Below are 25,811 nucleotides of genomic sequence, written 5' to 3'. Positions count from 1 at the left end.
CCTGGTGTTTTGGGCTGTTGTCACACTGGTCTTAAGGAAGGAGATGATAATTGTCATGGGAATCCCAGTTCTCCGAGGCCTAAGGAAAAATTGTAGTGTCTGGTATTAATTAAGATAGTCATCTTTCTGGAAGGGCTTTGATCGTACCCATCTCCCTCAAGGGAAGCAGAGAATGTAAGCTAATCATTCACACAGCAAAGGTACCTTTTACAAATTGTAGACTGCCTTTCAGGAGGACAGGTAAGTGAAACGAGTGAGAATTCCTCCGAGAGGTTGCTTGCTGACAGTAATTTTTTATTTTGTATTAGTAGATTGATTGCGTGACTAACAAGCCTTTGCTGCTGAATCCTAGCTCACCAGCTGATGTGCCAGAGGGCAGAGAGGTAATACTCCCACAGACTCTGGCAGGTGTAGCTCGCTCAACAACTTTCTACTGCCCGTCCTTGTTTTCAGATCCTTCCCTGAGCACACACCTCCCTCTATCAGTAACACCTTGCGGCCTTTTGAGATTACTGTGTCTCTGCCTCTATCTGCTTGAACAGCCCTGCTTTTTAATTGCTTCGGCATTCAGGGCCAAGTTGGGGCATGAAGCTTCAGAGTTATCCCCTGAAGCTCCCCGTTTCCCATCTCATTCTCTTCCTTTAAGGCAGGGGTTCTTCACCTGGGGTCTGTGGACCCCTGGGGGAACTGTGGATAGTGCCAGGGGGTCCGTGAACTTGGAGAGACAGCAATTTACATCCTTATTTTCACTAACCTTGAACTGAGATTTAGCATTTCCTTCAATAATGAATGTAGGCAACAAACCACAGTAGTATTAACAACTTAATGTTCTTGTGCAACAGCCTTCACACAGATATATATTTAAACAATAAAATTTTATTTTAACTTGCCTGTATTTTAAATGTCTAGTCTTGTTATTTATTGCATTAGTAAAGAAGCAGATACAGTATATTACTGTATCACAATATTTTATATTTTGATAACTGTATATCAATGTAATTGGTTTCTTTGTAATCTTATGCATTTTATTTCATATATTTAAATACGTTATTCTGAGAAGGGGTCCATAGGCTTCACCAGACAGTCAAAAGGGTCCATAACATAAAACAAAGGTTAAGAACCTCTGCTTTAAGACATTCTTTAAAACCTTCTTCCTGGACAACAAAATTGGGAGCATGGAATAAACCTTTTGGGCCTGTTCTCCCATTCCCTACCATTGTTGGCAAATTTCTGTCTCAATACTATATTACTGCTCTGTCCCTGTACCACTTAATGCCTTTTGTGTCCAGAGAGCTGGGGCTCTAATGCTCAAATGTATCTTGAAGTGACTTAGTGTCAAAATTTTGCCTGATTTTCTCTTGGTTTGCTTTACAAATGTGGTCAGCATGGTGAGGTGTTGGTCGGCATGGTGATGTGGTGGTCGGCATGGTGATGTGTTGGTCGGCATGGTGATGTGGTGGTCAGCACAACCACTTTACAGCAATTGCCAAATGGTGTTCGATTCCCGTCACTGTAAGGAGTTTGTACGTTCTCTCCGTGACTGTGCGGATTTCCTCCTGGTGCTCTGGTTTCTTCCCACTGTCCAAATATGTACCATTACCTCACCCCCTCCCTCCAGTCTACAACCAAACATATCTTTACCTTCCCCCTCCCTCCAGTCTACTACCAGATACGTCCTTACCTCCCCCCACTCTACCGCCAAACATATCTTTATCTCACCCCTCCAATTAATCACCAAATATATCTTTACCTCCTCCTCCACTCCTCCTCCAAACATATCTTTACCTTTTCCCTCCCTCCACTATACCACCAAACATATCTTTGACTCTCCCCTCCTCTGCTCCGCCACCAAACATATATTTACCTCAGAACCTGTCCCACACCCCACTTTCCACGGGGAACACTCCCTCCATGTTTCCCTTGTCCATTCATCCCTCCCCACTGATCTCCCTCCCGGCTCTTAGCCCTGCAAGTGGCCAAAGTGTTACACCTTCACCTGCCAATCTGCTCTCGTGTCTATTGTGTCCAATGCTCTGCACTGCTGAGACCTGTCATAAATTGGGGGATCACTTCGCCAAGCACTTCTGCTCCATCCGCCAAAAGCGGAACTTCTAATTCCCATTCCATTCCTGTTCCGACATATCGGTCCATGGCCTCCTCTTGAGCCACACTGAGCCCACCTTGTATTCCATCTGAGTAGTTTCCAACCTGATGGAAGGAATATCGATTTCTCCTTCCATTAAGATTTCTTTCCCTCCCACCTCCCCTCTTCTTCTATTCCCCACTATAGCATCTTACCTCTTCTCAGCTGCCTATCACCTTCTCCCCCACCCCCCAAGTTCCTTCCTCCTTCCCTTTCTCCCATGGCCCACTCTCCTCTCCTATCAGATTCCTTCCTCCCCAGCCCTTTAGGCTTCACCTATCACTTTCGAGCTCAGTGGTTGGGAACCCCAGTATCTAGCCAGTTCTTCTCCCCCTCCCGCTCACCACTTTATTCTGGCATCTTTCCTCTTCCTTTCCAATAGCGAAGAAGGATCTTGGCCTGAAACATCGACTGTTTATTCATTTCCATAGATTATGCCTGGTCTGCTGAGTTCCTCCAGCGTTTTGTGTGAGCTGCATTTCGCTGTATGTTTTGATGTACATGCAATAAATAAAGCTAATCTCAGATCTTTAAATTCAAGAAGCCTGTTATTAATAGAACTGTGGTGAGTCAGGGCAGTGAGAAGAGCCAAAGTGCTTGATGTTGGCTCGGACACTGGGGAACAGCAGCAAGGGGCAGTTTTTCATCTCAACTGTGTTGTGTCAGTTTTGTTTTCCACAAAATGTTTTCCAAACTTATGAAACAAACAATTTGCAAGCATGTGGTCATGAGCCCTTGCAAGGCTACTCTGCTGGATGGTATTCGACTGTTAGTGGGACCTTTTCTATTTAACCGTGGTGCATTAGCTGGGAGCCTTCCCGACTGCAGAATAAGAGTGCACGATGACTCCTGCTCGATGTGCACCCTGTCTGCTGTTGAGGCTTTCCCTTCAGTACACCTCCCAAGGCAGGATTAAGTTCAAAGTAAATTTCTAATCTAAGTATATGTGTGTCACCATGTCCAAACCCTGAGATTCATTTTCTTGCGGGCATACTCGATAAATCTGTAGAGTGTGGGGTGGCACGGTGGTGTAGTGGCTGGCATGACACTCTACAGTTCGGGTAACCCGGGTTCGTTTTCTGGCACTGTCTGTGAGGGGTTTGTACGTGACCGCATGGGTTTCCTGTGGGTGCTCCATTTTCCTCTCACAGCCCAAAGACGTACCGGTTGGTAGGTTTGTCAGTCATTGTAAATCGTCCCGTGATTAGGCTAGGGTTAAATCGGGGGATTGCTGGGCAGTACGGCTCGAAGGGCCGAAGGGCCTTTTACACGCTGTATCGCAATCAAATAATTAATAAATAAATTAAAACCGTGACAGAGTCAATAAAAGACTGCCCAGCTAGGGTGTTCAACCGGAGTTCACGGGTACCAAAGCAAATGTGCTTAAATTCCCCTCCACCTGAAGGGAATATTTAATAGTTCTACCTTTTGATGGGCTTTATCGAAGGCAAACTGATTTTGACTGGTAGAGAGCACAGATTTGAGATTGGCAATGGGGGACATGAGGAGGTTTTTCTTCCTGGCACATTGTTGTGATCTGGAAACCGTTAAGAATGCTGGTGGAAGTAGACTCTTGGGCAAGGGAACCATGTAACCTCTATGTAGCTGTCGGGGGGTGGGGGATGTGAAAGGTAGTGGCTGTGAGTGAGGAGAAAGAGGATTCTGGGAAAATAGAGCATGGCTTTGTACAACAAGGCTCAACCCTTTCCAATGGCCAGGCTTTGCGGGTTTTCCATTTTAATTTTCCAGGGTAGTGTAGCAGATAGTTTAACATTTAAACAGCACCAGCTATAAGATCAAGGTTCAATTCCTGCCACTCTCTGGAAATTTTTAATTTTTTTAGCGATACAGCTTGAGGTAGGCCCTTCTGGCACTTCAAGTCACACCAACCCAGCAACCCCTGACGAACCCGATTAACCCAAACCTAATCACAATGGCCAATTAACCTACCCAGTGTGTATTTGGACTGTGGGAGGAAACCAGGGCACTGGGGGAAACCCTGCACATTCCACAGTGAGGATGTACAGAATGGCGCCGGAATTGAACTCTGAACTCCGGAATGCCCTGGGCTGTCATAGGTCACACAAACCACTTTGCTACCGTGTACATCCCCGTGACCACATGGGTTTCCTCTGAGAGCTCCAGTTTCCTCCCACGCTCCAAGGAAGTATGAGGTGGGGTTAGTAAGTTGTGGCCATGCTTTGTTGGTGCCAGTGGTGCTTTCACGCTGTCCCAAGCACACCTTAGACACTGCTGGACATGGACGTAAAACAGTGCATTTCACTCTATGTTTCCATCCATATGACAAATAAAGCTAATCTTTAATCCTTAACGGATAATATTTCAGAAAGAAAGCCTTTGGCCTCTAATTAACCTCAAGGTACGTGGGGAGCGATTGGTCTTTAATTAATCTCAGGGTGTGGCTGAAGAAAATTTGGCCCCTAATTGATTAAAGGACGATCTGTGTCCCAGCAATGAGACTTTATTGGGTTAAAATGACAACGTACTTATTCAGCTGAAGACGGAGACAAACCCAACACTCGTAACAGGATCTCAAGCACAAGAAAGCCTGCAGATGCTGGAAACCCAGAGTAACGTGCACAAGGTGCTGGAGGAACTCAGCAGGTCAGCCAGAATCCATGGAAATGAATAAACGGTTGATGTTTCAGTCCTGAAGAAGGGATTGGGCCCGAAACGCCGACTGTTAATTCTTTTCCATGGATGCTGCCAGACCTGCTGAGTTCTTCCAGCGTTTATACATGTTACTTATATAGGATGTTTCCAACCTTCTTTATGTCAATGGCCACTACCATTAACTGTGGACCCTAGGTTAGAAAATCCTGCACTAGAGAGACAGAGAGGGGTGGATGGGAGGGTATAATTCAAAAGGTAAAGATCTGTGCTGGAGTGAGGGGCAGCAGGGATGAGTTGAGTAAAGGGTGACTAGTGCATGGTAAAGTAACACCTAATGACCTCTGACCCCTGATGGAGTCTGAAGCAAGTCTGTGGAGGATGAAACCAAAAGCGGGCCGAAGAACTGGAGGACTTCGAGTGCTGGTGGGTTTTCGGTCATTGTGAAAGCGTCAGTCTCTTGAGGGGAGGCAGGAGTGGGGAAACAGAAAGGTGATGGAAGAAAGAAAACATTCACAGTGTATCCCTGTGCATGACCCAATTCCAATGTCTCCAAGGAGCCTGTCAGCACACCACTGTTAATCACATTACTTTGAATCACTTGTATCTCTACTGCAAATCAGTAATTATTTAGGTCACGCGATCAGGGACTCTTTACAAACAACTGAATATTTAAATAAGATATTTTGGAATTTGTGCACACAATGTCCTAAATTGTGCTTCTAGAAGTGACCTTCTATAGTTCCACTACCTTCTGAGGAGGGTGAACTTCTAGCTGTCAATCATTATCTAGATGTTATTAACGGGGTAGTGTCGGGCTGGATGCCCATACTGATCAAATAGTGTGTCAGTGTTAACGATTGGAGCTCTCACACCAGGGCAGAGTTAACTAGGACTGTCCATTCTGCCCTTCATTCCCGTCCCTCCTTCTGAATCATCTCCATTTCATAGAACGTAGAATGTCACAGCACTGTACAGGCCCACAATGTTGTGCCAACCCTTTAACCTACTTTGATCAATCTGGCCCTTAACCCCACCCCCACATAGTCCTCCATTGTTCTTTCATCCACATGTCTATCTCTTAAATGTCCCTAATGATTTTGCCTCTGCCACCGCCGTGGCGACGCGTTCTATGCAACTACAATTCTCTATGTAAAGACTCTGCCTCTGACCTCCCTCTTTTATTTTCATACAAGCACCTTAAAGTTAAGCTACGTATTAGCCCTGTCCTAATCCCACATCCCTGCATCTCCCTTCTACCCTTTGGCCTCAATGTTGTGAATATACATAGCAACCAAACATTTACATTGATGTATCTAATTTCCAGTAATTTCCCTCCCCACCCCTTCCCTGTTCTTCCACTCCCCACTCTGGCCCCCTTCTTATCTCTGCTTATATCACCTGCCTATCACATTCCCCTGGTGTTTCTCCCATGGTCTACTCTCCTGTCCTATCAGATTCCTCCTTCTTCAGCCCTTTAGCTTTTCCACCTATCACCTTCCAGCTTCTCTCTTTATCCCCATCTTTCCTCTTTCCTTTCCCATCTTGATGAAGTCGACCCTTCATCAGGTTAGGAAGCAGGCCCGAAATGCCAACTGTTTATTCACCTCCATAGACGCTGCCTGGCCTGCTGAGCTTCTCCAGCATTTTGTGTGTGTTGCTCTAGATTTCCAACATCTGCAGAATCTCTTGTGTTTATCTATTGTACAGCCTTCTGCGTGAAGACATCTCTCTTCAGTCATTAAAGTTGGCCTTTAATACTGACCCTATGGCCTTCCCCTGCAGGGAACCCAAAAGGAAGGTAGATTATATTGGGAATGTGTTTTCAGAAATAATGTTGCAGGATTCAGCTTAAGTGTCATTGATTCTCCCACGGATTATCTTTTTCTCTCACAAGCAGATGAGTCTGGGTGTATGTACGTTGAGTAACGACACTTTTCATGCCCCATGCCAGATCTGTGAAGTCCTGAGTGACAGTGTAATGCCCCTCACACACAGTTGAAACAGAAAGGGACAGTGAGGAAATGTGTTTAGCAGCCAGGTGTCTGAATGCATCAATTCAACAGGACAAACACAGGCTTTTTAGACAGAACTATTTAGTCAAGCAATTGATTTCACCAACTAACATGTCACCGCAGTCAATAGGAAGATTGCCTGCGGATTCCCAGCAATCCTTCACCTCCACTGTAGAAATTCCTCCCAGTAAGGACTGACATTGGGTCAATATGCATGAAGAGTACGGCTAGTGGGATGGAGTGGTATGGAGCCATTCTACGGAATATCGAACCGCAAAATCCAGTGAACTTAGTCAGGAGTGAAGGGAACTTGAAGGTTGCAAGCAGGACCCAGTCATTTGAAGAGTGGGCAGCTGACCATTGAGGTCACATGTTGAAAGGAGGCACAGGAGATTCTGTAGTTGACGAAAATCCGGTGCAATGCACACAAAATACATTCCGTCTGTGTAGCGTATTTTGAAAGGAGAATCCACTTTATGAAGGATTTTGATTGACCTACTGTTGGGGAAGACGAAGCGAAACATCCAAACATGCCTGTGTCTCTTTGAGTGGAACATTAGGAGTTTCGAGCACATCTGCAGCATGAGATGGACACTCCAGGTGTCACCATACCCAGTGTATGCCTTCAGATGGATTTGAACGGTCCATTGCAGCAAAATGATGGAGGAACACAGCAGATCAGGCAGCATCTATGGATAAGTCTAATCCGTTGACTTTTCAGGCCGAGACCCTTCTTCAGGACTGACTGACAAAAAACAGATTATCCAGTCTTTAGCATAGGGGCTCACAACTATTTTTATACCATGGACCAATATCACTAAACAAGGGGTCTGCGGACCCCAGCTTGTGAATCCATGGTTTAAAATATTGCTCTTTATGGAGCTTTTCAGAACGGTCTGTGCTTCAAGAGCTCTTAACTTGCTGTGAAATGCTAGGCATGTGAACATAAACAGTCAGATCAGGAGTTGGCCATGTGTACCTGCCCCGTCGATCGCCATGGTAATTCTTCCCAACACCATCTTCCTGCACTAACCCCAAATCCCATGACCCCCTTAAAAGCAGAGCACACTCACCATCCCTAGCAACACACACACACACACACACACACACACACACACACACACGCACAAATGCTGGAGAAACTCAGCAGGTCAGGCAGCATCTTTTGAGGGAAATAGTCGACATTTCGGGCCGAGGCCCTTCATCGGGACCTGGTTAAGTAACCATCTAGAAATCACATGAGTTTCGTGCTAAAAACAGTAGTTTCTTGGTCCCGACTGGTAAACACAGCATTTTGTTTTATCATTGGAATGTAAATTTCTCAGGTGCCGAGGTTGGATTTGGACTCAGTGATGTCAGGGACTATAGAAGCTATCTTATTATAATGTGAGAAAGATGCAGTGATAGGGATATTGTGTAGGTAGAGGGATTCATTTTGAGGTTCTTTAAAATTCACTCCTCAGCTGTTCAGTGCAACATTATGGGCCCAAGGCCTGTTCCTGTGCTGTACTGTCTTTGTTCTGGGTTCTAATGTTGAACCTGGAACAGTGTAACACACTGAATAGGAGCAGGCTGAATGGCCTGTGTAGAGCTGTTTCCAGAATGCTGGAGGAACTCAGCAGGTCAGGCAGCATCTGTGTAGGGGAATAAACAGGCAACACTTCAGGCTGGGACCCTTCATCGGCGCTCCAGCATGCTGTCGAGACTTATGGCATTTGATACCCCTCTATAGATGCTGAGTTCCTCCAGCTTTCAAATTTCTCGTTAGAGTATTTGCTGCTACCGCAAAGATCTGCACCTGCGGCAGCTCCACCCGGCCCACAGCCTAGGCTTCCCGTGCTCACGGCAGCTTCCCTCTTCCTCACGGTGGCATAGCCCTCTGCGGGCATTCTTGCGTGACTACCAGTGACGGCGGGGTCTGGGTCTGACGCTCCAGTACCATCACTTTCCAGGGCTAGTTGAGTTGGCAGATGAATTGTTACGCGCTCCTTAGAGGATTCCGACTTCCAGGGCCACCATCTTGCTCTCTGTATCAACCAATGCATTTTGTGGGGTCTGATGAGTGTTCTGTCAAAATTTCCAGCATCTGCAGAATCCCTTGTGATTATATTTTGCGGCAGCGTTGAAGGAGATGACAGTGTATTTGAAGAGCTGTGCTGTGCCTCCGCCGCCCGGCTGACTCTCATTTTTGCCTCTGCAGATGTGCCCACCACCCTGGTTCCACCGGTGAAAGCCAGCTCCTGCCTCTCCATGGACGGCCGGCGGCACGAGAGTGGCGAGAGCTGGCACGACGGCTGCCGGGAGTGTTACTGCAACGGAGGGCGCGAGATGTGCGCGCTCATCACCTGCTCCGTGCCCAACTGTGGAAACCCTGCCATTCGTCCAGGACAGTGTTGCCCAACCTGCCCAGGTAAGGACCACTCGGGTAACCCTCATCTGGAGAGAAGCGGCAGGAGAACGTTCCTTGTCCTTCATTACTGCCATCTTGATACTGCATTGTCCATAAGACAAAGGAGCAGAATTAGGCCATTCAGCCCATTGAATCTGCCACACCGTTCAATCACGGGAATTTCATTTCCCTCTCAACCCTAATCTCTTGCCGTAACCATTGATGCCCTTTCTAACCAAGAATTTATCAACCTCAGCTTTAAATGTACCCAGTGACTTGGCCTCCACAGCCAGTGAATTCCACAGGTTCACTACCCTCTGGCTAAAGAAATTCCTCCTCATCTCTGTTCTAAAGATAAAAATAAAAAAGAAAGAAAGATAATGATATAAAAACATGGAACAAAGGGAAAGGCCTTTCGGCACTAAATGTCTGTGCTGAACGTAATGCCAAATTAAAACTAAACCTTACTGCCTGCACAAGATTCACATTACTCCATTTCCAGCATATTTATGTGTCATCCAACAGCTTCTTAAACAAGCATCTTTATTCGTATCTGCTTCCCAGCAGCCTGTTCCAGATACCTACTGCTCTCTGTGTAAAGAAAATCTTTCCTTGCACCTCTCCTTTAAACTTTCTCCTGCTCATCTTAAATACATCTCCTCTAATGTATGACATTCCTACCCCCTCTGGGAATCGGCTGCCGGGCTGGAGATGCGTCTTTACCAAAGGAGGTGTAAGGCACTCCATCCCTCTGGTAGCCTGCAGGTCACCCTTGGACAAAGTGCAGTACTCGCTTACCCCCCCCCCCACCCCGATCATGTGAAGCCATGGGAGGAGGGGGTGGATGGTTGTACGAGCAGCTGGCACATATCGCAAGTCCTGTTTATGTGACCACTGATGCCAGGCAGACAATCTCAGAAGAGTATCAATAATGGCTGGGGCCTCCCATCTTGTAAAGACACTGCCCAGAAGAAGACAATGGCAAACCACTTCTGTAGAAAAATTTCCCAGGAATAATCATGGTCATGGAAAGACCATGATTGCTCACGTCATATGACACGACACATAATGAACGAACGAGCCCTCAGAAAAAGATTCTGTCTGCCCATCCTATTTACACCTCACATAATTTTATTTACGACATCTCCCTTCGACCTCTGGTACTGCGGAGAAAATAAACCACGTTTGTCCAATATCTCCTTCCAGGTAGTACCCTCTATCTCAGGCTGGATCCCCCTTCACCTTTTCGAAAGCCTTTCCATATTCCCTGTAATTATCAAATAGTGAAAGCCAAGATAGAGTGGAGAAGGTGTTTTGAATAGAGGAAGGACCTGTGACCAGAGGACATAGCCTCAGAACAGGACTTCCATTTCAAACGAAGACTTTTGTAGGTGGTGAATCTGTGGAATTCATTGCCACAGGTGGCTGTGGAGGCTAAATCATTGGGTACATTTAAAGCTGAGGTTGATAAGTTCTTGGTTCGAAAGGGCATCGAAGGTTATGCAAGAAAATAGGGTTGAGAGGGAAATTAAATTAGCCATGATTGAATGGCAGAGCAGACTCGATGGGCCAAATGGCCTAATTCTGCTCCTATGTCTTATGGTCTTGTGCACTTGTGATACACAGAAGCATACGTCACAATCATAAGAAAAGAATAATTGATTAAGATGAATGCAGAGCTTTATTATGCACAGTAAAAAAAAATCCTTCTCTCTGATAAGTTCAAGTTGTCATTCAACCATACATAAATACCCGTGAATACAGACAAATGAGAGTGTTACTCCGGGGCCAAGGTACCAAACACAGTACCAACAGTCACACACAGCACAAAGCACATGTAGCTCATACAAGATAGCAAGAACACGGAAGATATCAGTAAAATACAGTCACACAGAAATATATCGTCCAAGACCCTGAGCTGCAGCAGTCTGCAGTCAAACACGATACGGGTTATCTTCATCCGAGCGAACACTGGGGTGCAGCATGGACTCCAGCTTGGACGCTGCGCCATACTGCCCCCGGCACTCTGGCGGAGGACACCGACCCCAACGCCTCTCGTCTGGGTGGCTGTAAGCAGGCGGCACTGTGGCTTAAGGCCTTGTCCTCGCTACAACCAAGGCCCTGCAGCTCCCCAGCCAATAACTGACCTCTTTTCCTTCACGACCTGCAGAAAATGGCTGAAGGAAGGGAAGCTATCCTGCACATGCCTGTCTTGGTACTGGCTTTGTGACCTGAGGTGCCCACTTATTTATTTCTCTGCCCTTTGCGTGGGCCTTATTTCCATTTCTGCCTGTGTTAAAGTTCTTCCTCTAAACGGGGTGGAAGTCGATATTCTAAGCATAATGTACTCTGCAGATGCTGGGGTCAAAGCAACACTCACAACACGCTGGGAAGAACTCAGACGGTCAGGCAGCATCCATGGAAATGATCAGTCAACGTTTCGGGCTGAGACCCTTCGTCAGGACTGAAGAGGGGAAGGGGTAGAGGCCCTATAAAGAGGGTGGGAAGGAGAAGGCTGGGTGGTGCCAGGTGAAAAACCAGTAAGGGGAATGATAAAGGGGCGGGGGAGGGGATGGGCAGGAAAGGTGAAGAAGGAATAGGGGAAAGCACAATGGGTAGTAGAAGGAGGCAGAACCATGAGGGAGGTGATAGGCTGCTGAGGAAGGGGACAGAGTGAAACTGGGATGGGGGAAGGGAGGGGGAGGGAATTACCGGAAGTTGGAGAATTCTATGTTCATACCAAGGGACTGAAGACTACCCAGACGGTAGATGAGGTGTTGCTCCTCCAACCTGAGTTTGGCCTCATCATGGCAGTCGATATTCTAAGCATTTTAATATGGAAATAGATCAGTACTTTAGAATCAAAAGGTTACCAGGAGGGTAAAAGGAATGCAGAGCCAAGATTGCTGTCAAATCAGCTGTGATTTATGGAGTGGAGGAGACTGCATCACCTACACACTAGAGATTCTGCAGATGCTGGAGATCTTGGGCAACACGGACAAACTGCTGGAGGAATTCAGCAAGTCGAGCAGCATTGATGCAGGGGAATGACCAACTGGCTGTTCAGGCCAAGACTATTCAAGGGGGCAGAAACCAGAATGAAGAGGTGGCAGGAGGGAGGGAGTACAACCTAGAAGTGATAGGTGAGACTAGCTGAGGGGGATACGTGGCTGTGGTAGTGAGTCTGGCTCTCACAAATGATCGAAGAGCATCTGCTTCTAATGGGTCTGTGTGCCTCTGCCACGCTGTGTCTTTCTACTGTGGTGACCTTGGTTCTGATACCCCCCGTCCACTGTGTTCCCAGAGGACCTGGAGCTTTGGAAGCCAGATCAAGGCGACTCGTCGATCTGCCACGCGCCTGGCGGAGAGTATTACGTGGAAGGAGAGACCTGGAACATCGACTCTTGCACCCAGTGTACATGCCACAGTGGCCGGGTGCTGTGCGACACGGAGGTCTGCCCTCCCATCCTCTGCCAGAACCCCACCAGGACCCTGGATTCCTGCTGCCCACAGTGCCCAGGTAGGTGCACAACCCACAGAGCCTCTCGCAGCGCGCTCAGGGTCCTCAGCCACTTCACGGAAGCGTTGTCACTCTAGGGAAGTAGTGTTAAAAGATTGTAAGTAGGTCTATAAGGGACGAGGTGAGAGAAGGAAAGATGCGTTTGAGGTGGCACTGTAGCATAGCAGTTCACACAGGTGCCACAGTAGCGTTGTGGTTAGCACAACGCTTTACAGTACCAGTGACCCAGGTTCAATTCCTGCTGCTGCCTGTAATTTCTGTTCTAATTCCCTCCCACAGTCCAAAGGTGTACTGGCTGGTAGGTTAATTGATCATTGTAAATTGTCAAATCAGGGGTTGCTGGGCGGTTCGAATGGCCAGAAGGGCCTATCTACACTGTATCTCAATGATAAATAAATAATAGTAATGTTATTCCAGTGCCAACAATCTGGGTTCAATTCCGTCACTCTCTAAAGTGTCCCGGGTGCTCCAGTTGACGATGCAGGAAAAAGTGGATCCGATCATCTCTGCAAATGTACTTCTGCCACTCAGGGCTGCGTTCCCACCTCAGCGTCCTTCCTAACAGAGCCTCCTCCTCCTCCTAGTTTACAGTTCAATTAAGTCAGGACTTGCCGTGCTGATTTAATGCATAATACTGCATGCTTAACGAGTTCTGTGTGTGAACCAGAGAATGTTTAAGGTCTGTAAAGGTCATTGCACTGCAATTTAGATTAAATAAAAATAAGATAGCTACAAATAAATAATTCATCTCGGAGATCCGTGCAGAGAAAAGGTTTAGCAGCTATTTATCAGTCCAGGTTACCCTAAACTCCCATGCATCAGGGAAGCTACTCAGTCATATTCAGGAGCAAGGGTGAGGGATGGTGGTGGGGGGAATGAGGGAGGAAGTTACCAAAGCCTTAAACAGTGACCCCCCCCCCCACAATGACAAAGTAAACTGAATAAGATAAGGATTACTGGGGATTTGAGATTTTTTTTTGCTGAGCAAGTATGAGTGAGTGGTAGAATGTCAAGAAGTGATGAGAATGAGTGGGAGTACAGTAGAGTGAGTGTTAATGGTGGGCTGATGGTCAGCAGGGACTCTGTCCTGTATCTCTAGGTGACTCAGAGTGATGGGATGAGGAACTTGCTGCTGAAAGGGTGGCAGAGACCAAAAGGCTTACCAGATGGGAAAGCCGCAGTCTGTGGGGCAGCAGCAGAGATTCCGAAATTTCCTGCCTTCTGTACTGTAATTCCTCTGAAATCCAACATGGAATCAATCCTGGCAGGACGATCAGATCTATGGAGAGAGGGCAGAAGAGGTCCACGAGGATGCTGGCTGGTTCCGAGGGCGTGTGCTATCACGAGAGGCTGGACAAACTTGGGTTGTCGTCTCTGGAGCATCGGAGGCTGAGGGGAGATCTGATGGAGGTTTATGAGATTATGAGAGGCACAGTTAAAGTAGACAGGGTTGAAATGTCTAATACCAGAGGGCACATGCATTAAGGTGAGAGGAGGCGGTAGGTCCAGAGGAGACATGAGAGTTAAGTGTTTTACTCGGAGAGTGGTGGGTGCCTGGAATGCTCTGCCTGTTCTGGTGGTAGAGGAAAATATATTAGAGGCTTTTAAGAGACATTTGGATAGGCATGTGGATGTGAAGAAGATGGGGGGGTTATGGACATTGTGTACAAAGGAGGGATTAATTATGGGGTGTTTCTGATTTACTTTTTAGCTGGTAAGATGTCAGCACAACACTGTGGGGCGAAGGGCCTGTTCCTGTGCTGTGTGACTGTCATCAGTCACAGAGTAATACAGCAGGAAAACAGGCCCTTCAGCCCATCTGGCCCATGCTGAGCAGGTGTGTCACATTTGTCAGCTCTTGGCCCATAGCCCTTCAAAACCCTCGTAGCTGTGAACCCATCCACGTGTCTTTTAAATGCAGTTAACGTACCTGCCTCAACCATTTCCTTTGGCAGCTTGTTCCAAATACTAACCATCCATTAAAGTGCTGCTGGCTCCTCACGTCCCTTTGAACTCTTTCACCTCTGACCTTAAACCTATGACCTGTGTATTTTTAGTACCCCCTCCCTGGGAAAAAGACTGTGTGCATTCACCTAAACTATCCCCGTCATGATTCTGTGCATTTCTAGGTGATATGTAGTCATTATCATCATCGTTATATGCTGTGTCATATTGACATGGGCGATCGTGGTCTTTCTATGATCATGATTGTTCTTGGCAAATTTTTCTACAGAAGTGGTTTGACATTGACTTCTGGGCAGTGTCTTTACAAGATGGGTGAGCCCAGCAATTATCAATACTCTGGAGATTGTCTGCCTGGCGTCAGTGGTCGCATAGCCAGGACTTGTGATGTGAACCAGCTGCTCGAACGACCATCCACCACCTGCTCCCATGGCTTCGCATGACCCTGATTGGTGGGTGGAGGGGACAACTAGGTACTACACCCTGCCCAAGGGTGGCCTGCAGGCTACGGGGGGAAGGAGTGCCTTGCACTTCCTTCAGTAGAGACGTATCTCCACCCCGCACCCCCCACCCCATGGTGCCCTGCTCAAAATGGTATCTCTGCTGATGTATGGTTCTCAGGACAAGTGACAGCAGCCCCTAAAGCCGCAGCAGAGAAATACGGCCAACCAGCCTAATCTGTTTTTGGCAAGATCGCTAATCCACACAAGCTCCTCATAGGTGAATTTCCACAGAGTTTGAGGACTGCTGCCACATTCCTCACTGCAATGCTGGGTTCCCCTTCAAAGTATCAGTGTACCCCTCAGACACAGAAAGTTGCTGCAGCTCAGATGGAGGCCAATTGGTCTGCCAAGTCTGCTCCAGTCCCTAATGGAGCAATCCCTTTCTCCGAGGCACAAGAGCGGCAGATGCTGGAAATCTAGACCAGCACGCGCAAGGTGCTGGAGGAACTCAGCAGGTCAGGCAGCGCCCATGGAGGGGAATAAACGGACAGTATTCTGGGCCATCGGGACTGAGAAGGACCCGTCAGAAAGTGGAATGGGAAGGTTGGGGGGGGGGGAGGGGAGGAGCACAAGCTGGACGGTGACAGATGAAGCCTGGTGCACGAGAAGGTAGTATAATGGGAGAGTGGGGATAAAGAGGCATCATGGTAGCATAGTGGTTAGCACAGCGCCTTACAGTGCTATCGACCTGGATTCAGCTCCTGCTCCTGGCTGTACAGAGTTTGTACGTTTTCCCCGTGACTGCGTCGGTTTCCTCTGGTGCTGCAGTTTCCTCCCACAGTCCGAAGACATTACCGGTAGGCAGGTTAATCTGCCCTTGATTTCATCCCTGCAGACATAGACGCTGCCTGACCTCCCGTGTTCCTCCGGCATTTTGTATGTGATTCCCTTTCCCCTCCTCCTTCCCAAGAGCCCTGCTAAAATTCTGCCACAAATCATTTCAAAGGCGCTGTTTGAACCTGTTTCCAACATCCCTACAGAGAATGTGTGTCAAATCCCACTAATCTGCATAAAACAAAACTCTCCTCACACCCCCCTTTTCTCTGCAGCTCAGAATTTAAAATCAGTGACTCCCACACCTCGAACCAGCAAACAATGGGAGCAGCTTCCCCCTATCCACTCCACAGTGCCTCCCACCCCACTGTGGGAAGGGGTTGACCCTCCCTCTGGGTATATTCACTGGACTCCAGTTTCTTCCAGCCAACGGCAAAAACAAATCCGTCAGAACTCAGCGGGTCAAATAGCATCTGTGAATGAAAGCGGACTGTCGATGTCTTGGGGATGGGCGGGGTTTGGCACGGTAACGTAACAGTTAGGGTAACGCGATTACAACACCAGTGACCTGAGTTCAGTTCTGCCTCTGTCTCCGAGGAGTCTGTACGTTCACTTCATGATGGCAGAGGTTTCCTCTGGGTGCTCTGGTTTCCTCCCACATTCCAAAGTTGTATGGGTTAGTAAGTTAATTGGTCACATGGGTGGCGTCGGCTCGTTGGGCCAGAAGGGTCTGTTGTCCTGTTGTATCTCTCTAAGAGGAAGATCTCGCCAAGCAGAGGGTCCCAAACCAAAACATTGCCTGTCCATTTCCCTCCACAGATGCTGCCTGATCTGCTGAGTTCCCCCAGCAGCTTGATTTTCTTTGTTTGCTTCAGATTCCGGCACGTGGGCGTCATTTATCACACGGGCTGGGAAGCTTTTCACCCTCCACTCACTAACCTGCTCTCTGTTGTGATCAGACGAGCCCCTTCAGCCGGCAGCACCCAGCAACAGGAGCAGACCCAGCTACTGCAAGAACGAGGAGGGCGACATCTTCCTGGAGGCCGAGTCCTGGAAGCCGAACGTGTGCACCAGCTGCATCTGCATGGAGGGCATCATCAGCTGCTACTCGGAGTCCTGCCCGGCTGTCACCTGCCCCCGGCCTGTGCTGAGGAAGGGCCAGTGCTGTCCCTACTGCATCGGTGAGTGCAGACTCAGAGGGGCCATCGGGAGGGGGTCTCTCCGCACCACGAACATAGAACAGTACAGGCCCTTCGGCCCACAATGCTGTGCTGACCTTTCAGCCTACGTTAAGGTCAATCTATTCCTTCCGTCCCACATCCCCCCGCCGTGTTTCTTCCATCCACGTGCCTTTCTAAGTGTTTCAATGTCCAAGTAAATTTATTGTCAAAGTACGTCTATGTCACCAGATACCACCTTGAGATTCATTTTCTTATGGGAAAATAAAGAAAATACACTAGAATTTATGAAAAATTATATATAGTGTTTGTGTGGGGCGGCACGGTAGCGTAGTGGTTAGCACAACGCTTTACAGTTCAGGCAACCTGGGTTCAATTCCCACCGCTGCCCGTAAGGAGTTTGTACAATTTCCCCGTATTCGCACGGGTTTCCTCCGGGTGCTCCGGTTTCCTCCCACAGACAACAGATGTACCGGTTGCCAGGTTAGTTGGTCATTGCAAATTGTTCCGTGATTAGGCTGGGGTTAAATCATGGGTTGCTAGGCAACGCGGCTCCAGGGGCCAGAAAGGGCCTATCCCACGCTGTATCTCAGTAAAATAAACACCAAAGACTGGCACATATTCCATGTGCAAAAGAGGACAAATCCCGCCAGTAGGAGATTTAAAAAAAGAAATAAAACAGTCTCTTAAATATCCCTAGTGTATCTACAAAAGATTATGGATTCAGCTCAGTCCGTCACGGGTAAGCACATCTGCATGAAGCATTGTCGTAGGAAAGCAGCATCCATCACCAAGGCCATGCTCTTTGCTCGCTGCTGTCATCAGGTAGAAGGTACAAGAGCCTCAAGAACATTTACCCCTCAACCGTCAGGCTCTTGAACAAAAGGGGATAACTACAGTCACTTGTCCATCCATCGATATGTTCCCACAAGCAATGATATCACTTCAGGGACTCTTTATCTCATTGTCTCATGTTCTCGTTATTTATTGCTATTCATTTTTATTTGCATTTGCACAGTTTTCTGTCTTCTGCACTCTAGTTGATCTTTCATTGATCCTGTTATAGTTACTCTTCTATAGGTTTATTGAGTATGCCCACAGCAGAATGAATCTCAGGGTTGTTATATGGTGACAGGTACGTACGTACTTCGACAGTAAATTTACTTTGAACGTTTTGCCATCAGCGTGGCAGTGCGTTCTGTACCCCTGCCTCTCTGGAGCCCAGCATTGGTCCTGAGGAACAACAATACAAACAGCGGCCGTCAGGTCCGAGCTGGTACACTGGCTGCCTTTGTTCTCCAAAGGTGCACATCTCCCAGCACAGGCCAAGACTTCGGCAGCTCCGGCATTCCCAGCTCGGATGAAGGCCTGTGTCATTGGGCTGGGGAGAGCATCACACTAGATGGGACCACTACCATAGCCCCTCTCCTGGCCATTAAGATATCTGTCAGTAACTCCCTGTGTCAGAGGACAACATGTCCCCAAAGTAACTCTGGGAGCCCAGGCATTTCACCATCATTAACTACACCAGTGTAACAAAAGGCCATTTGGACTATTAACATTTTTCCAAAAGAATACAAGGAGTGCTTCACTCTTCCCCAAACTCAAAATCAGGTTTATTATCCTTGACATATATCGTGAAATTTATTGTTTACAAGTGTAAAGGAGAACAAAATAATTGTTACTACAGATCTGATGCAACACAGAAATAACACACACACAATAAGATAAATTAAAGGCATCCGTTAGTCTTGCGAGACCATGGATCTGCACCTGGAAAATCTTCACTCTCCAGGGCACAGGCCTGGGCAAGGTTGTATGGAAGACCAGCAGTTGCCCATGCTGCAAGTCTCCCCTCTCCACGACACCAATGTTGTCCACGGGAAGGGCATTAGGACCCATACAGCTTGGCATCGGTGTCGTCGCAGAGCAATGTGTGATTAAGTGCCTTGCTCAAGGACACAACACGTTGCCTCGGCTGGGGCTCGAACTCACGACCTTCAGGTAGCTAGTCCAATGCCTTAACTACTTGGCCACGTGCCCAGGAATAAGATAAAGAATGCAATAATAATAATAAGCACATCAAATATAAAGACATAAGATAATTTATGTATCTGTATATTGACTGTATGTCCGTCAAGTAACGTTAGACACAGGAGTGTCTGCACACAAGGTGATTGACAGGGAATGATATAGGTCTGGTTGGGGTTGTGGAGGGGTGAGTTAGTGGGTGGAGGTGTTGATCCTCCATTAGCCGCAGTTGACTATGGACGTTGCTTCCCAGCTGTCTGTGATACGCAAGCTGGGGCAGTACGATATGGAGGGCAAGCTGTTGCCCATGCAGCAGACTCCCCATCTCCACGCAACCAATGAATCCAAAGGAACGGCAGAGACCAATACCGTTTGGCACCAGCAGTGTCGCAGGAGTTGCCAGTCAACATTGAACTCAATGTAGGACTCTTAGAGACTCCAGCTCTGGATTTCTCCTCAAAAAGAGAGAGTGTCTATGTGAGAGCAAGCTGACCCTCTAATCTATGAGTAGCAATCCGTGCAGTGCAGATTTCCCCAGAGACTGCACCGTTCTCCTTCCAGTGGAATCCCATAAGACAATTAGACATCAGACATTGGAGAGGAATCAGGCCATTCAGTCCATCAGCCTGTTGCACCATTCTAAAATGGCCAATTTATTATCCCTCTAAACCCCGTTCTCCTGCCTTCTCCCCATAACTTTTAACACAACACCCTTTCTAGCTAAGAATCTGTCAGCTTCCGCCTTAAATGTACTCAGTGACTTGGCCTCCACAGCTATCAGTGGCAAACAATTCCACACATGCAGCATCCTCTGGCTAAAGGGATTCCTCCTCGTCTCTGTTCTAAAGGGATCATCAGTCTATCCTGAGGCTTTTCTGGTTTTAGACTCCCCCACCATAGGAAACATCCACACTATCTAGACCTTTGCAAGTGAAGGCGATGTCAGTTTGGAATTCCTCTCATAAGATTCAGCTCAACAAGGCCATTTTTACCTGTTCACAAAGGGATTTAGCTGTCCTCACCTTCGACCCAGTGGGTATCAGCCCAGGAATTCAACCACTGTGTTGCCAGCCCTTCCACACTGTGACCCCTGCACTCTGACCCTGAACCATCATGACACCACATGTTCAGACTTGCACTGCGTGGGCTCATTTTAGTAGCTGGCTTATTATTGTCACATGCACTGAGGTACAGTGAAAAGCTTGTCTTGCATACTGTTCACACAGATCAATTCATTACACAGTGCATTGAGGTAGAACAAGGTAAAACAATAACAATGCAGAATAAAGTGTAGCATCCACAGAGAAAGTGCACTGCAGGAAGCAATCATGTACAAGATCATAACAAGGTAGTTTATCAAGATTTGAGAGTCCAGCTATTGTACTAGGGAAGTATTTAATCGTCTTACAACTGCAGGGTAGAATCTGTGCTGGAGCCTGGCTTTTGTATCTTCTGCTAAATGGGAGAGGGGAGAAGAGAGCAAGTCCAGGATGGGTGGGGTCTTTGATTATGTTGGCTGCTTTACTGAGGCAGTAGAAATATAGACAGAGTCCACAGAGGGCAGGCTGGTTTCCATGATGTGCTGGGCTGTGTTCACAGCTCTGTGCAGTTTCTTGTGGTCACATGCAGAGCAGTTGCCATGCCTTTGGATTTGCAGAATCTTTTGCCGCCCCGCTCCCCCGTCCACCACCCTTGGATCCCCAGTGCTACACACCATACTTGGAACACATTGCCCACTCTGAACCCCAGAGTTTCCTGTTCCATGGTGCTCTTGCCCCCTCTAGTGGCAAGCCAAAGGGTTGAAAATCCAAGCAGCTGGGTATACTGTCTCAGTAAATCCATGCGGGGGTCATTTAATTTTCCTCATTTATTGGGTTTCTGGGAGATCCCTTCAGAAAGACTGAGTTTGACAGTTGTGTTAGATTTCCACCAGTGCCGGCTCACTAGATATCAGCATGGACCATCCAGTCATTGTATCAGACAGCATAGTAACAGACCCTTTAGGTGACAGACATCGAAAACCAAACCATATTTATCCCACTCGCCAGCTCTGGTCCAGCCCATGTCCTGTATCTCTCTACACCTGAGCGATTCATGTGCTTCTTAAAGGTTGTAAGGGTCTCTCTGCTTCCGGGAAAGTAGATTATGCCTATTCAGGCATTCTTCCCAACTGAAATACTCCATCCAAGACCACATCCGAGTGAATGTCCTCTGTGTCCCCTCCAATGCTATCATCTCCTTTAGATGAATCGGTGGAATTCGTTGCCACAGCGGCTGTGAAGGCCAAGTCATTGGGTATATTTTAAGCAAAGATTGATAGATTCTTGATTAGTCAAGGCATGAAGGGATACGGGAAGAAGGCAGGAGATTGGGGCTGAGAGGGAAAATGGATCATCAGAAATGATGAAGTAGACTCAGTGGGCCAAATGGCCTAATTCTGCTCCTATATCTTATGGTCTGATTGTGAGGCAACTGGAACAGCCATTGGTACATCATCTTTCTTTCCCTTTCTCCCATGGTCCACTCTCCTGTCCTATCAGATTCCTCCCTCTTCAACCAATTACCTCTTCCACCAATCACCTCCCATCTTCTTACTTCATACCTCTCCCCCACCCACCTGCCCTCCCCCTCATCTGGCTTCACCTATCACTTGCCAACTTGTGCTTCTTCCCCTTGCCCCAGTTTCTTATTCTGGCTTCTTCCCCCTTCCCTTCCAGATCTGACGGAAGGTCTCAGCCAAAAATGTCAGTTCTTGATTCCTATCTATAGATGCTGCCTGACCTGCTGAGTTCCTCCTGCACTTTATGTGTGTACATCCTTCTGACTGTGTTTTATGCCAGCTCATTGAGTACATTTAACAGGCAGTGCTGAAAGCAACATCTGTCATTAAGGACCGCCCACCATCCAGGCAATGCCCACATCTCACTACTACCATCGGGCAGGAGGAACAGAAGCCTTCGGCCCCTCATCACCAAGTGTTCGGGGACAGTTATTACCCCACAACCATCAGGCTCCTGAACCAGCGTGCATAACTTCACTCACTTCCACTCGGAACTAATTCCACAACCCACAGACTTTCAAGGACTCTTTACATCTACAGCTTCTTCCCCTCTGCCATCCGATTTCTAAATGGACATTGAACCCTACCTCACTACTTTTTAACGCAAACAACAGGAATTCTGCAGATGCTGGAAATTCAAGCAACACAACTCAAAGTTGCTGGTGAACGCATCAGGCCAGGCAGCATCTCTAGGAAGAGGCGCAGTCGACGTTTCAGGCCGAGACCCTTCGTCAGGACTAACTGAAGGAAGAGTTAGCAAGAGACTTGAAAGTGGGAGGGGGTGGGGGAGATCCAAAATGATAGGAGAAGACAGGAGGGGGAGGGATGGAGCCAAGAGCTGGACAGGTGACTGGCAAAGGGGATATGAGAGGATCATGGGACAGGAGGCCTAGGGAGAAAGACGGGTGGGGGGGGAGCCAGAGGATGGGCAAGGGGTATAGTCAGAGGGACAGAGGGAGAAAAAGGAGAGTGAGGGAAAGAATGTGTGTATAAAAATAAATAACGGATGTGGTACGAGAGGGAGGTGGGTATATATATACTTACTGTAATTCAGGGTTTTTTCCTTCTATATTTATTTGTCATATATTTCATTGTACTGGTGTAAAGATTAATTTCACAACGTATGCTGGTGATATTAAATCTGATTCTGATCTCATGTTCTCAATATTATAATTATTTTGTTTGCAGTCTGTCTTCTTTTGTACATTGGTCATTTGCCTGACTTTTATTATGTGTAGCTTTTCAGAAATTCTATTGTATTTCTTTTTCTCCCTGTAAGTGCCTGCAAGAAAATGAAACTTAAGGTGGAATGGCAACATATACGTGGTTTGATAATAAGTTTACTTTAAACTCTGTATAACCCGTTCACTGGTGTTCATCCAAATCTCATCACAGCCTTAAAATGTCCCCATTTTGTTTTCTTCTTAAATCTCCCCCAACCCCCTGCACAGAGGAGACTATCCCGAGCAAAGTGGTGTGTCACTTCAATGAGAAGACGTACGCGGATGAGGAGCGATGGGACATCGATAGCTGCACCCACTGTTACTGCCTGCAAGGCCAGACCCTCTGCTCAACGGTCAGCTGCCCACCCCTCCCCTGCCTGGAGCCGGTCTACATGGAGGGGAGCTGCTGCCCCGTGTGTCCAGGTAAATGGGCTACGTTGGCTGGGGCGGGTTGCACCCGAGTCCACCATTACTCCTTTCCGAAGTGCACGTGGAACACAGAGTGGAGCACTTTAAAGTTTGCAGGCAGGTCCACTAGGCAGTTAAGCGGCCTTCATTGCGAGGGGATTGGAGCTTACAGATAGAGAAGTGTTGTTGTAAAGTCAAAGTCAAGTTTATCATTATTTGCGCAACTACATGTCTTCACAGGTGCAATAAAAAACTAACTTTCAGCAGCATCACAGCCACACGGCATCAGATAAACACCATTCACAAGAAAATCGTAAATTAAGCCGGGTCTTCAGGACCTGAGTGATAGGGAAAGGTTGAATCAGTTAGGACTTAATTCCCTGGAGCGCGGGAAATTGAGAGGAGATCTGATAAACATATACAGAATTATGAGGAGTGTAGATAGGGTAAATTGAAGCAGGGGTTTTTGATTGAGTTTGTGTGAGGCTAGAACTAGAGGCCATTGTTTAAGTAGTAGAGCTACTAGGACTTGATGTTTCAATCCCTCTGGTAAGTTGGCACTCTCGATGTTGGCAGTGGGTTTGGAGTGGTGACGGGGAGGGAGGGTAGGTACGTCATCAGGGTCATCAGGTGGGCACTCTCCTTTGACGTTTCGTTGATAAACCCATGACATCTTCAGAGGGCTCAACGGTGCTACCTGGCAGCCCAGATACACCCCCCTCAGTTCCATACCCTCCTGTCTTCATCTTGCAGCCCAGTTGTTGTCTTTCCTTTTAATCCAAATCCAATTGCTGCTTTCTTCTGCTGCATTTGACAAGGACTTGATTGCTTGTTGGAGGGAGTGACCCCTCACCCCCATCTTCTTCCATAGACTGGTCGTAGATGTAGCAACGAATCCCCTGCATCCCACTTCTACAGGGAAAATCTTGGTCTTCCAATGAAGGAATAAAGAATAAAATAAGGAATGAAGATAAAAAATTTATGGGGAACATGAGGGGAAACTTGAATGGACTGGGAGTGTAGGAGATTGAGGGGAGATCTTATCGAGGTATACAGAATAATGAGGGGTATGGACAGAGTGGATGGTCACGGGCTTTTTCCCCTTAAGTTGGGTGAGACCATCTTCTTCCCCCCCACCCCCCCACCACACCTGCTTATTCTGGCATCATCCTTCTGGCCCAAGTTCCTTTCCATAGATGCTGCCTGACCTGCTGAGGCTATAGGTTGAGGTTGAAAGGTGAACTGCTTCAGTCAGACAGTAGTGCAAGTGTGGGCCGAGCTGTCAGCAGAAATGCTGGATGCGCGTTCAGTTGTAACATTTGAGAGGCTGGATAGGTACATGGATGGGAGAGGTATGGAAGGCCATGGTCCAGTTGCAGGTAGATGGGAATAGGCACACATAGACTAGATGGGCCGAAGGGCCTGTTTCTGTGCTGTAGTGCTCTATCACTCCAAACATAAATTATACACAATATTTACAACAAAGAACGCAATTAGAACAAAAATTAAACATAAATAAAGTTTAGTCTGGTATGGTGCAAAGTGGTCATAGTGTGGCTACGTGGTGTTAAGTGGTTAGGGTATTGCAGGTTGGTTCCAGAAGGGAATGGTTGAAGGGAAGTACGGGGTGTTGGTGAGACTACGCATGGACCAATGTGCACAGTCTAGGTCCTGTATTTAGTAAAGAAGATACTAGCATTGGAGTCAGTCCTGCAGAGTTCCACCAAGTTCATTCCTGGGAGTAGATAGTTGTCCAGTCACGGAGAGTTAGATCTGTTAGAAAACTGACAGGTGATCTTATTGAAACACGTAAAATCTAAAAGGGAATGACAGGGTAGATGTTGAGAGGTTTCCACGATGGGAGAACCTCAGCTGGGAGAACCTAGGGTAATTCATATCCATGGAATTAGAGATTGCCTGCAAGTCCCATTGCCCGGGGTTACAGGACTGCATAGAACTGTTCCATGTGATGTTCCTGCAGACCCAGTACTGACTACCTGAACCTTATCGGATTAATTGGGAGAATGTGGCGGACTGATCAACGGTGAATTGTTCAGGCCACCCATGCGCGGAGGCTGTTTTAGATTTTCAAGTGCGCACTTTTTGGGCTTGGTGGGCCCAGTTCATTACTTCTGCACTGCGAGTTACCCAGCGCGTGCTGTGACTAAAGTGACTCCGTAAAAACGTTTAATCCTACTGCTCTGTAACCATCCTTGCTCCGCGTGTACGTAACACTGCCCGACCACCGAGGATCAGGGTCTCTTTCCCAGGGTTTTTCCACTTCTCCCTTCCTCTCATTGCAGACTTGTACCTACCGGAGCCGACCAATATTCCCATTGAAAAGTTCGACCAGAGAGGAGAGATTGAGGTGGAAGCGCCTTTCTGGCCGACTCCCAGCGGGAACGAAATCCCTGCCCACCTCCGGGACGACGGTGAGTGAGACGGCACTTCTAACAGCAGCGTTGCAACCCACT

At 47.5% G+C, this 25,811-nt stretch overlaps 1 protein-coding gene across 2 annotated transcripts in view; it reads left to right on the top strand.

Annotated features, from left to right (window-relative positions):
* The window catches only part of crim1 (cysteine rich transmembrane BMP regulator 1 (chordin-like)), a 278,667-nt gene that overhangs the window by 233,084 nt on the left and 19,772 nt on the right, over nucleotides 1-25,811 (top strand). For both annotated transcript variants that reach the window (XM_063055529.1, XM_063055527.1), the window contains exons 11-15: nucleotides 8,990-9,199; nucleotides 12,483-12,698; nucleotides 16,897-17,118; nucleotides 23,158-23,352; nucleotides 25,641-25,769. In XM_063055529.1, coding sequence (XP_062911599.1) covers nucleotides 8,990-9,199; nucleotides 12,483-12,698; nucleotides 16,897-17,118; nucleotides 23,158-23,352; nucleotides 25,641-25,769 — 972 coding nt within the window. The remainder of the gene's footprint in view (nucleotides 1-8,989; nucleotides 9,200-12,482; nucleotides 12,699-16,896; nucleotides 17,119-23,157; nucleotides 23,353-25,640; nucleotides 25,770-25,811) is intronic.

This window comes from Mobula hypostoma, chromosome 8, assembly GCF_963921235.1.
Source record: "Mobula hypostoma chromosome 8, sMobHyp1.1, whole genome shotgun sequence".
In the NCBI taxonomy this organism is placed as follows: domain Eukaryota; kingdom Metazoa; phylum Chordata; class Chondrichthyes; order Myliobatiformes; family Myliobatidae; genus Mobula; species Mobula hypostoma.
The sequence above is the reverse complement of the archived record's forward strand: the minus strand, read 5'-3'. Positions and strand labels throughout refer to the sequence as shown.